We start from the raw sequence: 17,395 nt of genomic DNA, 5'->3' as shown, positions 1-17,395 counted from the left end.
ATCAGGTTCGGCTACAACTGTTTGTCCAGGAACCAAGTAGCTACCAAGCGGTGGCTCACACAGAGATTTAAATCCTCATCTCCTGAGCTCTGTCTCTCTGCAGGAGCCTCATAAACTCTGGGGTAGAAGCACTAAAGCACAGGCATCCACTGTTTATTGTCTGTAGGGAAACTCCTGGAGGGATGGGACACTTCAGATAACCTGTTACATTACACAAACGTGGTAATCGAAAGGCTAACAACAATAATGTCCTGTGCAGCAAAGTAAACTCTCTTCTTTTTTTGTGTTGGCAGATGAAGCAGATAAGGACAATGGTCATCAACATTTATACTTCAGATTAGAAATCAAAGTAAACCATACAAAATTATTTTACTGCTCCTGTAGCACCCTTGTCTCTTAGGCAGAATGCCTTTGTATTCGCTAATTTTTGTGATGCCTCCTTTTTTCTGTACTTGTCTGTGGTTCTTTTTAAATTAACAAAGCAACCACCACTGCACTTGTCCAGCAGCTGGTGGGGGTTCTGGCAAATGCAAATATTGCAGCAGCTATTAGCATAAGGAAGCCATGTTTTGACACACAAAATCACACACGTGCAAATCCACCACACTTTGGTGAATTTTTATCACACAAAGTGGTTTTACAATTCTGACCAAGGAAGCTGGGAAGCAGTTCCTATGTCTGGGATTTCTCAAGTATTTTGCTTCTTCTTGCTGAAGACCAAAGATCTTCCATGGTCTGTCATGAATAAATGGGTATGAAGCAACATCAGATTTCTCTGCTTATTTATCTCAAAGCTGGTATCTCATACCACCACTACCCCCAAATCTTTTTCTTTTTTTTTTTCAGTCATATCTAGCACTTTGATTTAAAATGGGAGAAGACAGTTTTCTGTTCACCGTATTCTGTAGGATCCATAGAAAGCATCCTACCAAATGGTACGTAGCTCACATCTAGTCAAAACAGCCATTCTCCCCATCTCACTCCACTGTGACATGAATTACAGTAATTCTGTTTTCTTTTTCAGACAACAAAGTAAGAAATGACTTAGTGATATTTCATAAGTTGCTCTCCTAATGAGACAATCTAACATAAAGCCACAAATGACTGACCACAAGTCTTCCGGACCCAGTAGACTCCAGAGCAAAGTTATTGCTTCCAAAACCAGATAATCCGGTGAAATTAAATAGATTGTTTGGTACATCAACATCAATATCTTTACAGTAATTTCTGAGATCAAGAAGAAATGTTCCAGCAGTTGTATTTTCATTTATCTCTTTCCTGTTTAAAAGAAACATGTTTCCCATCAGAGCTCCTTATATTTCTCCCCTTGAACTCTTCATATATTACATGCCAAAACATTGACTTCCATTTATTTTCTAAGTGAAATCCTAGATCTAAATAGACAACAGCTGATGAAGCAACCTAGAATCTGAACCATATGCTGTGGTGGATAACAGCCCTGTGTGATGGGCAGGACACAAACATTTAGCCAGACCCAAACCAAAAACTTGGAACTCCGCTTCACTTCAAAAGCTGCCACGAGATCTTAACGTTCAAGATTACTAATTAGTAATTAGTAAGATTACTAATATTACTAATTACTAATAGTAAGATTACTAATTAGTAATTAGTTCAATTACTAATTAGTATTTTAAAATGTCTTTACAACACTCATTTCTTCAGTGTGTTATGTTTTTTTGAAGAGAACCTCATTCTTTTCTCCTTAACTAATACCTGGACCATTTTCCTGCTTTGTGAAGCTAGCGTTTCTGTCCCTGCTGCTGGCAGTGAGGGTCCCCGTGATGCACATGATGGAATTGAGAACAGAAGGTGTTGATTTCATTTTTTTTTTAATCAAGAGGATTAAGTACAAAAAAAAACAAACAAAACAAAACAAAAAAACACTGAAGAACTAACTAAATGTCATAATGTCATTAAGACCTGATGTTTTTTTTTTCCTTGTGCAGAACTGTAGTTCTTTAGTTGATCTCATTTTCTCCCCCCAAAACTTTTGTTTCATTTAGATCAAAGTTTGAGCTCACTGGATAACAATGAGACTGTTCTGTTATTGTCATGGATGTTGTAACCAAGCAGTGCTCTAAAGAATTCATTTCTCTTCCTGCCAGTCCACAAAACTACGTGATTTAAATGCAAGACGTTTATATTAGCTAGTGAGCAAGCAGTTTAAACAGATACCCATTAACCAGGAATCCCTCACTGCAGAGGGTCTTGGCTTGAGGCACTGGATTTTTACCTGCAGAACAGTCAAACTACCACGTGTGCACTTGAACTCTTTGAGAACTGCACTATGCAGCGCTGTGTACCCTGAAAGATTGCAGCACAGGCACATCAGACACTTCAGATGGACAATTTCTGTTGCTCGGTTTTGACCTCATTATTTCTATAAAATGAAGATAACGTCGCATCCTCATCTACAAACGTAAACCAGCTGATCATCACAAGGGTCTCAGAGAGTTCAGAGCCACAGCAAAAGTCCATGGCTAAATTAATGTGCACAGAGGATACAAGACAAGAGGTGATCTGGACTCTGAAGACCTTATGGACTGCATGAGACAAACACCATGGAGGCCACTAGAAACAGATTCAGAAGAGAAGCTTAGAAATTTCAAAATAAAACTCCAGAACTGCCTGGCAAGCTTTCCCTGGTGAGTGATTCCCCACAGTTTAACATAAAGTAAAAAGGGAGGAGCCTGGATCTGTATGGGTCAGAAAAGTAATTCTGTAAAACACACGGCTCTGATACCCTAATGAATTTGGTATCTGAGAGAAAGATAAATACAGTATCTGACCATACAGAGATATTTTTAGCCCAAATTTCATTTTGCACAAGTCAGAAAAGTGGACTTTCTGTCCTAAAGCACTTAGAGTGAACACTAACCTTCAAAGGCTAATGCTAAATATCCACTTGAACATCTAGCTGTAGGTCTGAGGACCCTAAATGATGTGCCCTAGACATGTCACTGGGCTGGGGCAATGAGGGGGCACTCAGGCAACAAGAGCCTCGATACCTGAAGGTAGAGGGAAAGCATTCTGGTGGGTTGTCATTGATATCTTCAATAGTGATGATGATCTCCATTTCACTGGCGTGGCCACCACTGGGACTGTCCTCCACCCGCACTATCACTGAGATGTTAGGGTGGAGCTTCAGGGGAGGGACATCCCTGTCGATTCTCCTGGTCACCTGCAGCAGTCCAGTTGCTGGGCAGAAAGCAGCCAGAAGTTAGATACTCACCCTCAGGGAGACAGCAAAACTCATGGTGTACACACGGAAGAACAGGAGAGCTCATCAGACAAGTGGCAGACTAAAAATTCTGCTGTTCTGTGGAAATCATGGCTGGTTTAGTTATGTTTAAAAACAATACACGATGGCCTTGAAAATTCTGTGTAAGACTTTCATGGATAAATAACCATTGCTCAAAAATATACCAGTGGTGGCCTCAGCAGAGGCCTCAGATTTCCCTTACACTCTCAAAGAGGTAGGGCAAGTCAGAGTTGAGTGCACTTGCAGACCATCAAGGACAGTGAGCTCCTAATGCCTTGTTCTCTATCTAGTAAAATGGCTTCACTTTCTGCTGCTGTCATTCAAGCATCCTTCAGCACCTCTAAATCTACTCATACATCAACAGATCTGCTCTCAGCTTCTGCCAAGTGTTCTGGTCAGCCATGCAATTAATTTATTGTTTTGTGTATGTTTTTTTTTTTTTCACTTTTGTTAGCCTCTGTCCAAAAAAGAGAAGATTGTTCTGGCAGAGCACAATACTATTCCTAGAGTACTGAGGAGGTGAAGAACAGTTTGTATATCCTCTGCCTTTTGGGGTGCAATTAAGGGGGGCAGTAGCAACATATGGCCAAAGGGCATAGGGAATCCAAAGCATAGAAAGATCATCTTGATCCCCCATAGCACTGTGCTGCGTGGTATCTCTTACAGCTGTGATAAGCAGCTCTAAAACAATAGCAGGTGAGGGGCAGAGCAGTCACTGAATGCCAGCCCTAGAAGCAAAATCTTCAGGTCAGTGGTGTGTGCACCCCAGAGAACCTGGAAACAGCACAAGAGAGGTAACTCCTTTTAATGGCCTTGCCTGGGGAAGGGCATAAATAGAGCCATGAAGCTGAGGTGTAGATTTGCCATGCATCTCAGTGCTAGAGCAGATTTCAGGTAGGAGAGAGCAAATTGTGGTCTAACTACTTGCAGCTGTTGCAAGAGCCCCACAAGGACCACAGAGATTAAAATCCCCACAGATTAAAAAGAAGCCAGCTGATCTCACTTCCATGCAAGGGATCATCAACCTCCAGCCATACTGACTCCAGTCAGTATTTGTCAATAAGTCACCTTTGGTCTACTTTCTTTAAGATATCTTATTTAACCCTGTTCAGCTGATGGAAAAACTTGACCCAAAAAACCTACCGAGAAACTCAGGCAAAATCATTTTTTGCTGTGTGGCGGGGGGTGTATTAGAAGATATGTTGTTTTCTTTTTTTTTGTCTTACATGGATTTATGGAGAAATATGGGACAGAAGACTGGATGCTGTAGAAAAGTCTGCTAGGAGAATCTTCATCATCAGGATCTTTAGCTGTTATATTGGCAACCACAGTCCCTGGGCTTTGTTCCTCTGGAATCCTGTAGTTTCTTTGTTTTCTACAAGAGAAAGCAAAATTCAGAAAAAGGCATGTCTGTGTTTGCAGGAGCAGCTGATCACAGGCTTAGCCGAGCAGCCAGTTGTAGCAGCAGAGCCATGGCCACACTGGGCTGGGAGATGTCAGGGTAAATATCCCAGTCACTGGTTCTGCCAGCTGGACCTGTAGCAGTAGCTGAACTGGAATGTGGGCATAAAGCATGACAAAGCCACACAACCAAGTGTCCTTCCCTTCCCCTGCAACTTGTCACAGGAAAAGCAATTTGACTTTCACAGAACTGTGGAAGCTGAAAATGGAAGGGGCTGTTAAGTCATGCAGTTTGTCTCCCTGTAAAGCCACCAGCCTGTAAAGCCACTTGATCTCATGCTGTCATTCTGCAAGACAAAAACAAAAATAGAAGCACTAATGCAATTAATTGTATTTTGGAATGAATGCTGGAGACATCTGGGGGACAACAGTATTACTGAAAAGCTTGAGCTGGCCCTGCAGCAGGCAGGGGCAAGAGGGAGCCCTGCTGTGGGTGTCCCCCAGATGTCCTCATGATGTTGCTCCAAATTCTCTGCAACATCTGTCTGATTCATTTTACATGGAGAAAACGGTTCTTTAGTGCTGCTGTTTGATATGCCAGTGCTCCCAGATTTCCCATGAAGTGAGTGAATTTTATGGCCCAGGTACGGTCTGGCAGGCAATCGTGCAGGATTGCTTGTAATGGTTGCAGTTGCATGTTCACATGGGTACTCAGGTATGCAATTATGGTACTTGAACCACATGTAAAAGCAGGCGTAGGCAAGCACACAAAAACTCTGCAAGGACTTTATGAGCGCTGATTTATTCCACTGAAACACACAAACACACAAAACATCTGCTAACAAAAGTCAGAGGGAGTTGAAAGTGTTCAACAGTTCAGAAAAGCATTAGGAGCATGTTTCAAGACCGAACCATTTTTGTGCACTTTAAACTTTCCAAGCCACCACGTAGCTAATTGACTAGTCTATAGTTCCTGCAATAGGAAAACATGAGCCCTTTGTTTTCCTTTGAAACCCAGCATTATGGGGCATTTAGCAACTGGAGCAGAGAATTGCAGAGGCAGAGCAGAAGATCTGATGCCTCCAGGTCTTCACTTGCAATTTGAAGAATGGCTAAGAAGACACAGTACTTCAGCTGTTCTGTCAGCTGATGTTAAAAGAGGAGAGCATACAGCAGGCAAATCGCATAGAGTTTTCTCAATAAAAACACCTAACGGTCAGCCAGCAACAAACAAAAAGGTGTTTGTGAAGGCTGTGGAGTCTGTGTACTTACTAAGGCTCTGTCCCACTCTTGGTGTTGGATTGCTTCCTTATTCTCCCATTGCTCAGGAGTTACTCAGAAAGAAAACAAACAGCAACAGATCTCCATCACTGCTACCAAAAATGCCTCCTGAAAACTCCTCTCTGATCAGTGGGGATACGGGAGGGACAGCTCTCGCTGGTTTTGGTGAGACAGCTAGAACTACCAGCCCTGCCCAGACTCATTGCACAGAGTGCTTGTGGAGCTGGGGCCTCCTCTACACAGCTACATCTGGGCTGTGTCCTGCTGATCTACCTGCCGCCTGCCCGTGGTATTTTACAGTATGGTTCAAGCAGACCTTTTGGACGCCACAGTATAATTGTGAAGGAAGCATATGTTTGTTTTCTTGTCTCCTCCTTTGTTTTCCTCGCTCCATGAGTTTTCCATTGATTTTAACATCCAGAATTTCAAAAGGCTGAAATGCCGATGGAGTGTTGTGAACACCAAAAACAGATGTGCCTACATATACTGTGAGAACAATTAAAAAGGCCCTTTGAAACTCTGTTCTTGACAGCTTTGATCAGGAGAAAATAAAGAAGGTTTTCTAACTTGTCAAGTTTCCCCAGCTTCCATCCCAGCACTAATTATTATAGTGTCAGAAAATGCATAGTCCCAGCATGTAGCTCACATTTTAGCAGGGGAGAGGGCATGCATGTGCACAGTGAGGACAGCTCATGAAGTGCAATTTAATCTCAAGCTCTTTACAAACCGAGCTTCTATTTTTGGACTGTAGTGTCAATCTAAAGCGGAAAAGATTCAAACAAATACCAAGCTTTATTTGTGCCATACTACATCTTAGCCTTAGACGTGAGGTGTTAGGGATACTCCAGTCACTGAAGCTTTCGTTATCTTGAACAAATAGATAAATATTTAAAAGAGCTCCTTCAGCATTCCAGACATAAGGATAAATAAACAGAAAGGGCAACATTTGGAGAAAATAGTCTAGAACAAACCATGCAGGCTTTGGGCCTGGGAGGTGGATTCCTCCTGCTTGTATCAGTACAGTAATGTGGAGAGAGCTGTTAACCCTACTGCTTACTGCATGCATGAAATTCAAGTCATAAATAAGTACCAACAACAACAAAAAATCCGTGTCTGTTTCTAATATTTTATTCTTCCAGTTCTTCAGATTCTCCACCCCTTTACCCAGCACTGTCCAGCTCCTTGGCCTCAGCCCAGGAGCTGTGCATTGCTCAGGCCCCACAAGGCAGCCAGAAGACTGCTCCAAACAAGTGGCTGGAGACCTCTTGGCGTGCCCAGGTGCTGCACTGTCTTCTCCCTCTTTGCATAGATATCAGGAGAGAACCCACCATAAATATTCTTGGCAGGGACCTTGTAAAGCTTCAGTATCAGGAGAGGTAAAGAGAGTGTCCAGAATCCAGTCAGTGCCTCATGCAAAGTGACGAAGCTAAATCAAGAACGTAATCAGACTAACCCTGTAAGAACTGCATTTGTCAGGCTCCAACTTCAGAAACAATCACCCATTGTACTTTCCACCACACAATAGCCTTCTAGTAGCATATGGATATTCTCTCCCATTTTGCAAATTTTCAACAATGCTCCTGCTTCCAGCTAGAGCTCCATTAATTTTCAAAAGCTATTTCTGACTTGTGTGTTATGACACAACAATTTCCTGCTTATGACACAGTAAGAGATGGCAACGTTTCAAACAGCACTGGGATCATTTACAAGTGTAAGTGTCTGGGAAGAAGAGGAAAAGACAGATCAAAAGTGAGACCTTTTTATGTCTAGACATTTCTGCATGAATAAACATCATTATGGTGAAATGCACATCTGCATGAAGGGTAAACTCTGTATGATTGTATTCACACAGAGTAAAACTCATGTCTTTGTCTGAACTTGTCCACAGGTCTTTGCATAGCTTTAACCTCTCTAAACGCTTACAAGCACAACAAGCTTGTTTGGTTGCTTTTAGCACGAGGGCAGAACCTGGAAAACTTAAAACTGTTAAAAATATAAATAAGAATAAAAAAGGGAAACTAGAGCAAACTTCTCAGCAAAACAACAGGATTCATGACAAAATGAAAATACAGTTTTCAGTAGTACTGTGTTGTTACATTAGCTTGCCCTGTGTTATGCCCTCCCATTGGTGCCAGGGCAGTTAGGCTGGGAAAACATCTACATTTTCATTACAATGGAAGTTTTTCACTCACGTGGTAAAGTAAGGTCTTTCATCATCGATGTTAATTATATTTATATTCACTGTTTTAGTGGAGTTGAGTCCTTCTGGATCTGTCACTGTTATATTTAAAAAGTACCTGTTAAATAAGAAAACAAAACAATAATCATTCCATGGCTACGTATGAAAACATTGCCTACTGTAAGCTAATAAAAAGAGCACATGAATTAAATAAATTCTCACCAATGTGGATCTTTCTCATAATCAAATACTTTTTTGGAATAAATGCTTCCATTTTCCAAGACCAGGAATGGCACTGATGCAGGAAGCGAGGAATACTGAAATGAAGAGCACAGTGCATTAGTTTTTGTATCCTTTTGTTAAAGCATCCCTCTGTTCTTGCCTTGCCTTGTAGAAGGGGCCAAGGTACAGTGTCTCCTACTATCCCAGACCTGCAACGGGAATTTAACATAGAGGTCAGAGCCACAACACAGCTGGCAAAATCATTTTTGGGGTGGCAGCAGAGTACCTCCATGCAGGAGGAGAGAGAAGGGCTGGGGCTGGATTTGGGAGACTAAAGAAGAGCTGTGCAGGAGGCAATGAAGTCTGGGGGGTCAGGCAAGGGAAGAGGCTGGGGAAGGGTAAGTGGACTTTCATGGGGTGCTTGAGGGAGTGTGAGCTCAGTGTTCGCACAGTGGTCAGCATCTGCATGTAGCTTTAGATGCTTTGTGCGTTGCACAACACAAATGGGTACCGTAACAGTACCAGTGCACGAGATACATCCCCTCGCCTCTGCTTCCCTCCTCACCAGCCCACGGGGGCTTGGTGGTTTGGCTGGGTAAAGCCTGAGGATGGATGTCAAGGTAATTGCTCTCCTGAATAATGCTACACATGGAATTAACATCTTCAGGTTCTGTTCTTGTACATGCTGTCTGTTATAACACAAAAATCAACAAAGCAAAGCTACAAAATGGTTCTTAGGTTAGTGCAGTTACTTTTCTCCTTTCTGCAAACAAAGTTATCACTTTCCAGGAATGTTGCTGATATCAAGAGTATTTTCAGATCTGCTAATCCATTTTCTTAACTGGGGGTCACAGTTTGCCCTAAGATTGTCACAAAAATGAGATTCAGTTGCCTTGCAAGCAGTTTCCTTACCGTCTCATTTGAAAGAATTTACACTGTGACACAATATTAAAAACTTTACTTACATTTAATCACTCCCATCTACTAAAAATGTTTTGCAAGCTATTTTTTTGTAAAGAGAGACATGATTTCTACTGTATCTCTGATTAACTATATCAAATTCTGCCTTCAATACCCCTTAATTTTGGAGTGCTGAGAAATCAAAATACAATTTGAGCCCAAATGTTGAGGCTGGGTTTTCTCAATTTATTATTGAAAATGGTTCTTTTTTCCTGACAAAACCTTTTCCTGTGTTCCTGACGATGAAGTGCATTGTTGAAAGATGCTAGCAATAAGCATTTCAGAAACAGTCAATAATATCATCTCTGGTTGTTTTTTTTCAACTTACTTTGAGTCCACCATTTTCAGGATCAGCTGCATAAACTTGGTAAATGCGTTCAGGCCGTGTACCTTCCAAGATGTAGATAGTTACAGCTGCACAGATATAAGTGTACTAAGTGTTAATTGGTTAAGAATAAAGGACACAACAGCAAACATACTGATAAATTAAAGCTGTACAGGCATATTACTGACTGCTGTGTATTCTCACTTCACCGGTGTAATTCCAAAATCATCACAGGAAATGTGAAGAAAACACTCAAAAGATTAAAAGGAAAAATGCTTATCTGTAAACAGAAAACCATCACTGATAGATGCAATCTGAATTATGCCTTAGGGAGGCTGATCTATACATCAGGTCTTCCCTGAGCTGCTCAGTGGGGTATGGAGTACACATGTGTCTGCCTTTACCATGCAGAGAGGAGAACATAGCTCCGTGCTATGTTCCCATCCCCTCTACAACCACCCTTGTCCCCTGCCAGGAGACCTCAGAGCTTTTCTTCATCTTTTATGCTTTTTCTTTACATCTGTGAGGTAAATAAATAGTGGATGCTCTGCGCTTGAACTTTTGCCTTATTAAGGGTGTTAATTCTGTGCAAGGAGTGTTGTGAGAGCTCCTTTCTCTGTCAGGAGCTCTCACAACTGTGCTATCCCATACTGGGCCACAGGCAACAGGCTTAGCTCTCCTTGGCCAGAGTGATTAGCAAAACAACAGATCTTTAGATCCCATTATTTGCTTTCTGCCCTTTTGTGTCTGCTGGACCTGGCGTTTCTGGACTATTAATTTCCACTGTGACCCCTGCTGACTGCTGCTTCTCATCAGAGCAGTGGGAATCCCAGAGCAGTGTAATGAGTTGTTCCCAGAGGACAACAATATGAATATAAAGTTTAATGAGAGGGAGATGCTTTTTAATAACCAACGAATGTGCAATTAGCGTCTAATTGTGGCTGGTACTGTTAACTAAAGCCACGCAGTTAGACAGATCAGACATCTGTGCTCACCAATTTATGGCAGCTCTAGCTGAGAGTTAAGCTGATGCACTGATTTGTAACAAGCTCCCACGTAGAGTGTGCTTCATGCTGTGCCGATCCCTGAAGTGTCACGTTTAATTATTATTAGATTCCAGCAGCACCCATGATATGCAAGACACCCTTGACACCGAGAAGATGACGCGGCCTTTTCCCTCAGGGAAGCTAATTTGCTTTACAAACTAAGTATTGTATGGAAGTGGGAACGTCAACATGCTCAGGAGGCATTAGTGAGCGGGCTGATTTGAGCACGGCTGTGCTAAATCCATCCCTGCAGCAAGCCCTGCCCTCTGCAGCACTGGATGGCTAGGCTGCAGCCACACTGCTCTGCTGACCATTCCAGGAGCTGCAAGCCATCAGCCTAAATAATACCACTGCTTTCCAGATCTACAGGGTTCAGCAGCCACTTACAAATGCCTACCACGAACAGACCATAGCTTGCTATTCTCAAATAGAAAAAAAAAAAATGTTGAGCGTTGAATTACTGAATGTTCTTGCCTAGGTGCTGTTATGAGTTCAGACACCCCAGCCTCGTTGCTAATGCTATTGCAGACTTCTCCCTGTTGCACCTTGCATGTGGTCTGAAAGAAAAACTGGTTTCAGGTAAGCCCAAAAGGTAGCCAGGTTTACTGCCATCTGCCACAGGCAGGAGACAATTTTTTGCCTTTTTCCATTTACACCACCATAAATCACAATCTAGGAGATCTCATTCTTCAGAATGATTTTCCACTTAATTTTCACATGCAGGTGCAAATGTGATACACAGGTATAAAACACTGGCAGATTGCTGTCTTTGTTTTTCTCCCCAAGAAACTCTTGCATATACAAAACATACATTTATTTAAATTTATCTTGCTTCTCCAAATCAGTCCAGTTTCAACAAACTACTGAAACATGGACCCACAGTATACTGGTTACATCCCCACCAAACTTCATGTTTCCAATATATACCTCAGTGTCACTTCACATCAAAAATAGTGTATATATCTACTGATATAAATAAGCCTGTGTTTATGTGTGTGTATGTTTATATATATATATATATATATATATGTATATATATATATATATTTTTTTTTTTTTTCAAACGTTTTTAAATGGTTCCATCACTTTTGGTCAAAACTTTAAGAAAACAGAAGGGCATCTCCGGAGATTAAGTATACCAAATATTTGTGTAAAATAAAGCTTTGGTAAAAACATCACCTTGTTCCTCCCTTGATTTTCTAAAGGAAAACACTTAGACCACTTTAACCACTGTCACTGTATGCAGTTCTGTTTTGTAAGTGATGTCAGCTTTTTCAGTATTGTTCTTTTCAAGTGACTCTACCATCTTACTTTGAATTGCCATATTTCCTCGAAACACAGGAGGTTCATTTTTATCTACTACTTGGATAGTCAGTGTACTAAGGTCAGTTCTCCCAGTTGTATCTTCAACAAAAATCTGTAAATCAAAGCGCTTTGGCATTGTTTCATAATCTAGGACAGGGTTTCCACTGGTAACAACCTGAAAAGAGAAAATAAAAATATGATTAGCACATTATGAAAGAGATGTAATTTATAATCTATAGGAGAGAATACCAGTTTGATGGACATTTTCCATCAGTAAGCAGTGAGTATTTTAGATTATATGCTGATTGCTGGCACAACCCTTGCCACTGGCTGAAATGTGAGTAAAAAGAGAATGGAAAGACCAAAATATTGTGGCCTCACAGAGCAACTCAAGGACCTCTTGTATAAGGGACAGTTTGGGGAGGAGAAAGCCTGGAAGGAGCTACCGTGCCTTGCGTCAATCCATGAGCTGCAGACACCCGGGTTCATGGTCTTACTCCCCCTACATTTTCTCCCAGAAACATCAGCAAAGAGAAATAGAAAAGGGCCCTTGTATCAATTCTGTGAAAACCTGAATTTCCTTGGAAACTTCCAGAAAAGTGGATTCAAAGGTGCTCTTGAGTGTCGTTGTTCAGGCACAGGCATACAAGTGAGTTGCAACGGGATGACAAGTTATCATGCATCTGAACACTCACTGCCAGTGACAAATGTGAGGTAATACTTGCTAATTTATCCAGCAAGAAAAACTAGCCTGAAACAACCAAAATTACTTTGCATTTTCCACAGGACAAGAGTACGCAATAGATGGAAATAGATCACAGATGTGTGGAACTGTGATAACTTCATACCTCAAGGTAACTTCCTCATATGTCACAGCCCTCATTCCGAGTTAAACTTGGCTTTGATCTGACTCAGCTTACTTTGTTTTGGAAGTGAGTCAAATTCATTTTAATTCGAGGTGAGAGTGTCCAAGTAAGAGCTGCATGTGGTTTAAATAATCCACTTTAAATTCACAGTGACTTCATATTAATTAAGTTGAAAAACTATGGATAAAACCTCAAAACAGAATCAGGTCCTACATGTCCTTCTTTACCTCAGACTTTCTAGAAAATCATGTTTTCGATCCCAGAATAAACAGAATTATTGTGATAAGCAGTTTTTGCCTAGATGCAATTAAAATCGTAATCACTATTGCTACTCATTTGTCATATCTATTACAGCATGTCCAAATAGTACAGCGGTCTGCATTTGCAACTCCTCTGATTAAAAGATGAGTCACTGTGCTCTGTCAGTTCTCAGTAATCCAGGAACCATCAGCCTCCAGGACGGAGCATTGCTCAAGCTAAATGTAAAACTCACCCTGTATACAAGATCTCCTGTGGATTCAATATCAAATGCTTCTGTAAGTGGATTTGAATTTAGTATGGTAGGATGTATTGCAACACCTTCAGAAGACAGTGGAGAAAGGGTGACATTAAAGGTGTGAACGGAAACACCAGCTGGAGAATTTTCTTCAACAGTGCCTGTTGCAGGTAAGCCCCTAAACAACTGGATTCTTCTTCCTGCAAGATGAAAATGAATGAGAAATTACTTCGGGGAGTCTTAGGCTAGCAGGAGTGCACAGCTGGTGCCAGGAGATGCCATTAATGAGCACAAAATGGCCTGATTCTCTTTTTGCTTATGAATGGTGGCATTGCACTGTAGTAAATCCAGCGCTAATGGCAAAAGAAGGCATCTCTAATTCAGCACTATACTACTGTCGCTTAGGGTGCTGATGTTTAAGTAGTATTGTTGCTGTGTTGTTTGCCTACATATATGCCTTCATTTAGTAGGAAAGAAACAGTGTTTGTTTCTATTATTTCATTTCACCCTCCATTCTAGCTAACTGCTGCCTCTGTGCACTAATGGCACCAAAAAGCACCTTGAACCACACAGGCCAGGATGTTAAAGAAGCAATCTTCACCGTGAGCCACGCCACCTGCAGCACCCACTTCCTCCGTTTCCCTTTCCTTAGTCTCTCTGGCATGCTGTGTGCAGGCCCGGCTGGTGAGTTGTGTAAGCAGCATCTCTGGGGGCTGTGCTGGTTTCTCTTCTGCTCCGAGCACGGACGGGCAGCCGTTCATTCCCCAGGGCCCACAAAGGCACCCCGTGGTTCACAACCGCCTGGCTGCAGCCAGGCTGTGGCATCCCGTGGCCTCGTGTGAACTCCCTGCTACTCCGTCAGGCCTCCCCACTCCCCGAGACAAAATCTGTGCTCGCTCTGATGTTTATCATGGGTATTTTTGTGTTATTTTAACAGGGGCCTGTGGCGCTTTATCTCCTGAAGAGTGCGTAGGAAATATAAATGAGGTCAGCTTTTAGGGCATGCCCTGAAACAACATCTTAGTACCCTCATATCCCTAAACTGGCCTCAACAGGAGACCACGGCAGGACTGGATGTTGCTTGGAGGGCTTTGCTGGCCTGTCCAAACCACATGCCAAGGGAGCTAGCTGCCTTCGGTAAAACTTTCCACACAGCCTGTGCCAAGACAGCGGGAGATACTCTTCACTCGAGGGCCAGGCTGTTCATACCACAGCATTTACTGTAGCAAAGCTTCACAAAGCCTATATTTTTGTTGGGCAGCTGCAAGGTAAAACGCTGCTAGAGGAACTATTCTGAGGCCATCAGGGCTGCAGCACAGCCACACTTGGATGCTCAGGTTCAGAATGGAGCTCAAGGACGCCAAAGGGAAATGGGCTCCTGTGCACTACACTATTTGCCTTCGCCACTGGTAGGATGGAACCACTTCCCTCTTTCCTCTTCTTATATGGCTGGGGAAGGATAGTTCACATCAGTTCCCAAAGAGGCATTAAAATTGCCACTGCTCCAAGATCATCAGGATCTTTAATCTAGAAGGGGACAGTTCAGCTCCAGTGCTTTCAATGACTTTAGAAGAAGCCTCGGTGATTTTTGCCCCAAACCATCCCAAATCTTGTTTCTTTGATTCACTAGCAACATTTTGGAGCATTTTAGGGACAGATCACATATGATCTGTTTCTGTGTGTTAGCCATTGCTCCTTTTACTGGACTCTCAAATAATGTTCCCCATAGGATCAAAGACTTAGGATATTAGTGCCTTTGCTTCATAAAAAGCAAAAGTAATAACAGTAGATGAATCCCTGAAACAAAGCATTGAGTCCTGTTTCCCCTTCTTCACAAGTCCCAGAGAAGGACTAAGCGTTTATCAATGTTCTTAAAGATTCTGGAAAACATCATCAACAGAAATCGACCATGCAAATGAGACTGAGCTGAGAGGGCCTTCTGGGGATACATTTCCACAAGTGGAGCTGAACATTGAACTTGCTACTGACAGCAAGCCAGAGTTCATTAATGGAAACCATTTATAAAATCAATGAAATCATTTACAACATTTAGAAATGAAGAAAGAAGAGAGTTGCTATTTTCATATTATCTCTGAAGATTTTCTTGGCAGTTTATTCAGGATTTGTCTTTCTAAATCATAAGCTCTCACTATTTGTTCTTTATTTTTTTTAACTGAAATTTTCCACCCTGTATCTAAATGGCGTCTTCTTCTTCCAACTGATTTTACAAAAGCCTTCCTTCTGTATTCACAAGTCCTTGGTTACCCCTTTACTTCAGAGGACGAACCATGCCTGAAGAAATGTAATAAATTATATATCTGAATTACCAGCCCCAAACATTAACAATTTCTAAGCCCAAAACAAGTTGGCTTTGAGATGTATATGTATGTTCAAGTCTTATTTATGTGTGATTTGTTAGCCTGAGTCACGTCATCAAGCTTTTCTTTCTCTGCAACCATGCACATCAAAAAAACACCATTCTTCAAGAAACATTGAGATTCACATGCAGCGTCCTGATTACAGTTTGGGGGTCATAAAGCTAAAACACCAAATACTGACACGTTTCTGAGGTCTGGAAGAATTTAGTTCCTTGAAAGCAAAGTGATTCTACCTGGGCAGATAGCTTGCTACAAGCAACTCCATCAGCCACACAGATTGATATTTGAAGATCTACTTTAAGTTGCTAACATGTACGTATTCATATTGGCAAAACTTCCATGTTTTTATCCTGGGCAAAAATACTGACACCCTCCTAATAACCTCTACCTGTGTTTTTCCTGTTTGGTTGCTTATTTTACTTCATCAGATAGAAATGTTATCAATATTTGAAAGGAGAATACTGCAGTATTGTTAATAGATATTGTCTCTTGCAGAACTGATCTCCTTTCCCATTCCAACACTTTCTTACTGAGCAGTGGCTATTACACACTGAAGTGCCTCTTCCAGCCAAGCGTCTTACTGAGAGGTCATATTCTCTTCATTATACTGCTGTAACCACAGAGCTCAATCTATTTCAGTAGAAAAATAATTGTTACTTGATTTTTTCCATCCGTGTCTGATCCTTAAATATGTATTATAAAGCTCCCAAGAGAAAGTACAACAGCCAACAGTGTTCTAATTTTAGCTGCGTAATGAAATCATGTTCTTACCAGATACTACTCCCAGCAAAATGAAGAGAAGGACTGTGCTCTTCATCGTCTTTATGACCCTGTCCTTCATGTCCCCAGGATACCAACTGAAGGAAGATTATGATATGTTTTCCCTCCTTTATAATCAGCTCCACCTAAATTCTTCCTCTTTGTCATGTTGTGGAGTGAGAAATTAAACAAAGGACCCGTGTCTCTAAGGGAGTTTCTAAACACCGCCAGCATGTTTGCTTGTCGGAGAACTGCTCCTTGCTGACACTCCATCCACAGACCTGGGCCACACTTGAGAAAACAGACATGAGTAATCCTTTCACTGCAATCATCTTATTTATTGAAGCATTATGTAAAGAAACTAGCAAGTTCTAAATGTGGAAGTACTGTGCTGCTTTTGTATCTCTGGCAAATGAGGTGCTCTTTTCACAGACCAGGATCAAATACTCGTGCTCTCTTACTTACACCAAGAACCTGAATTTTTCTCGTTTCTCTGAGTATCAGAGAATTACTCAGACCATGCACACTGCATACCTGGAGGAGAAATTGTAGCATATGTACATGACAAAGTCAGTTTTGCTGTAGCTGTCTCAGGAACAGCATAAAGCACCACTGACTCCCTTGGATTTAGAGAGCTAGCCCACAATACACCCATGCAATTTTTTCTCTTTGATCTAAGGGCAGTCCTAGCACTTTTTGGAGGAGCGTATTATAGAGGTGGCACTATTACTGGGACTGGATGCAATATAGGTGCATTGGCATCAACTCATACAATAATTTAGGTTGGAAGGGACCTCTGGAGGTCACCTGGTCAAACACCCAGCTCAAAGGAGGCCTAATTAGATCAGGTTACTTAGGGATTTGTCCGGTTAATTCTTAAACACCTCCATACAA

The 17,395-nt window shown here is 41.7% G+C and overlaps 1 protein-coding gene across 1 annotated transcript in view; it reads right to left on the bottom strand.

The window, feature by feature from the left end:
* Nucleotides 1-16,745, bottom strand: part of CDHR3 (cadherin related family member 3) — a 33,452-nt gene extending 16,707 nt beyond the window's left edge. Inside the window, exons 1-9 of the mRNA XM_021275346.4 lie at nucleotides 16,514-16,745; nucleotides 13,362-13,564; nucleotides 12,009-12,177; nucleotides 9,655-9,740; nucleotides 8,367-8,461; nucleotides 8,158-8,262; nucleotides 4,510-4,658; nucleotides 3,030-3,219; nucleotides 1,110-1,278 (exon numbers count right to left, since the gene is read on the bottom strand). Of these exons, the coding sequence (XP_021131021.4) occupies nucleotides 1,110-1,278; nucleotides 3,030-3,219; nucleotides 4,510-4,658; nucleotides 8,158-8,262; nucleotides 8,367-8,461; nucleotides 9,655-9,740; nucleotides 12,009-12,177; nucleotides 13,362-13,564; nucleotides 16,514-16,583 (1,236 nt within the window). The 5' untranslated portion in view covers nucleotides 16,584-16,745. The remainder of the gene's footprint in view (nucleotides 1-1,109; nucleotides 1,279-3,029; nucleotides 3,220-4,509; nucleotides 4,659-8,157; nucleotides 8,263-8,366; nucleotides 8,462-9,654; nucleotides 9,741-12,008; nucleotides 12,178-13,361; nucleotides 13,565-16,513) is intronic.
* Between the last annotated feature and the right edge of the window lie 650 nt (nucleotides 16,746-17,395).

The sequence above is a fragment of the Anas platyrhynchos genome, chromosome 1, assembly GCF_047663525.1.
Source record: "Anas platyrhynchos isolate ZD024472 breed Pekin duck chromosome 1, IASCAAS_PekinDuck_T2T, whole genome shotgun sequence".
Taxonomy (NCBI): Eukaryota; Metazoa; Chordata; class Aves; order Anseriformes; family Anatidae; genus Anas; species Anas platyrhynchos.
This window is presented reverse-complemented; position numbering and strand designations above follow the sequence as displayed.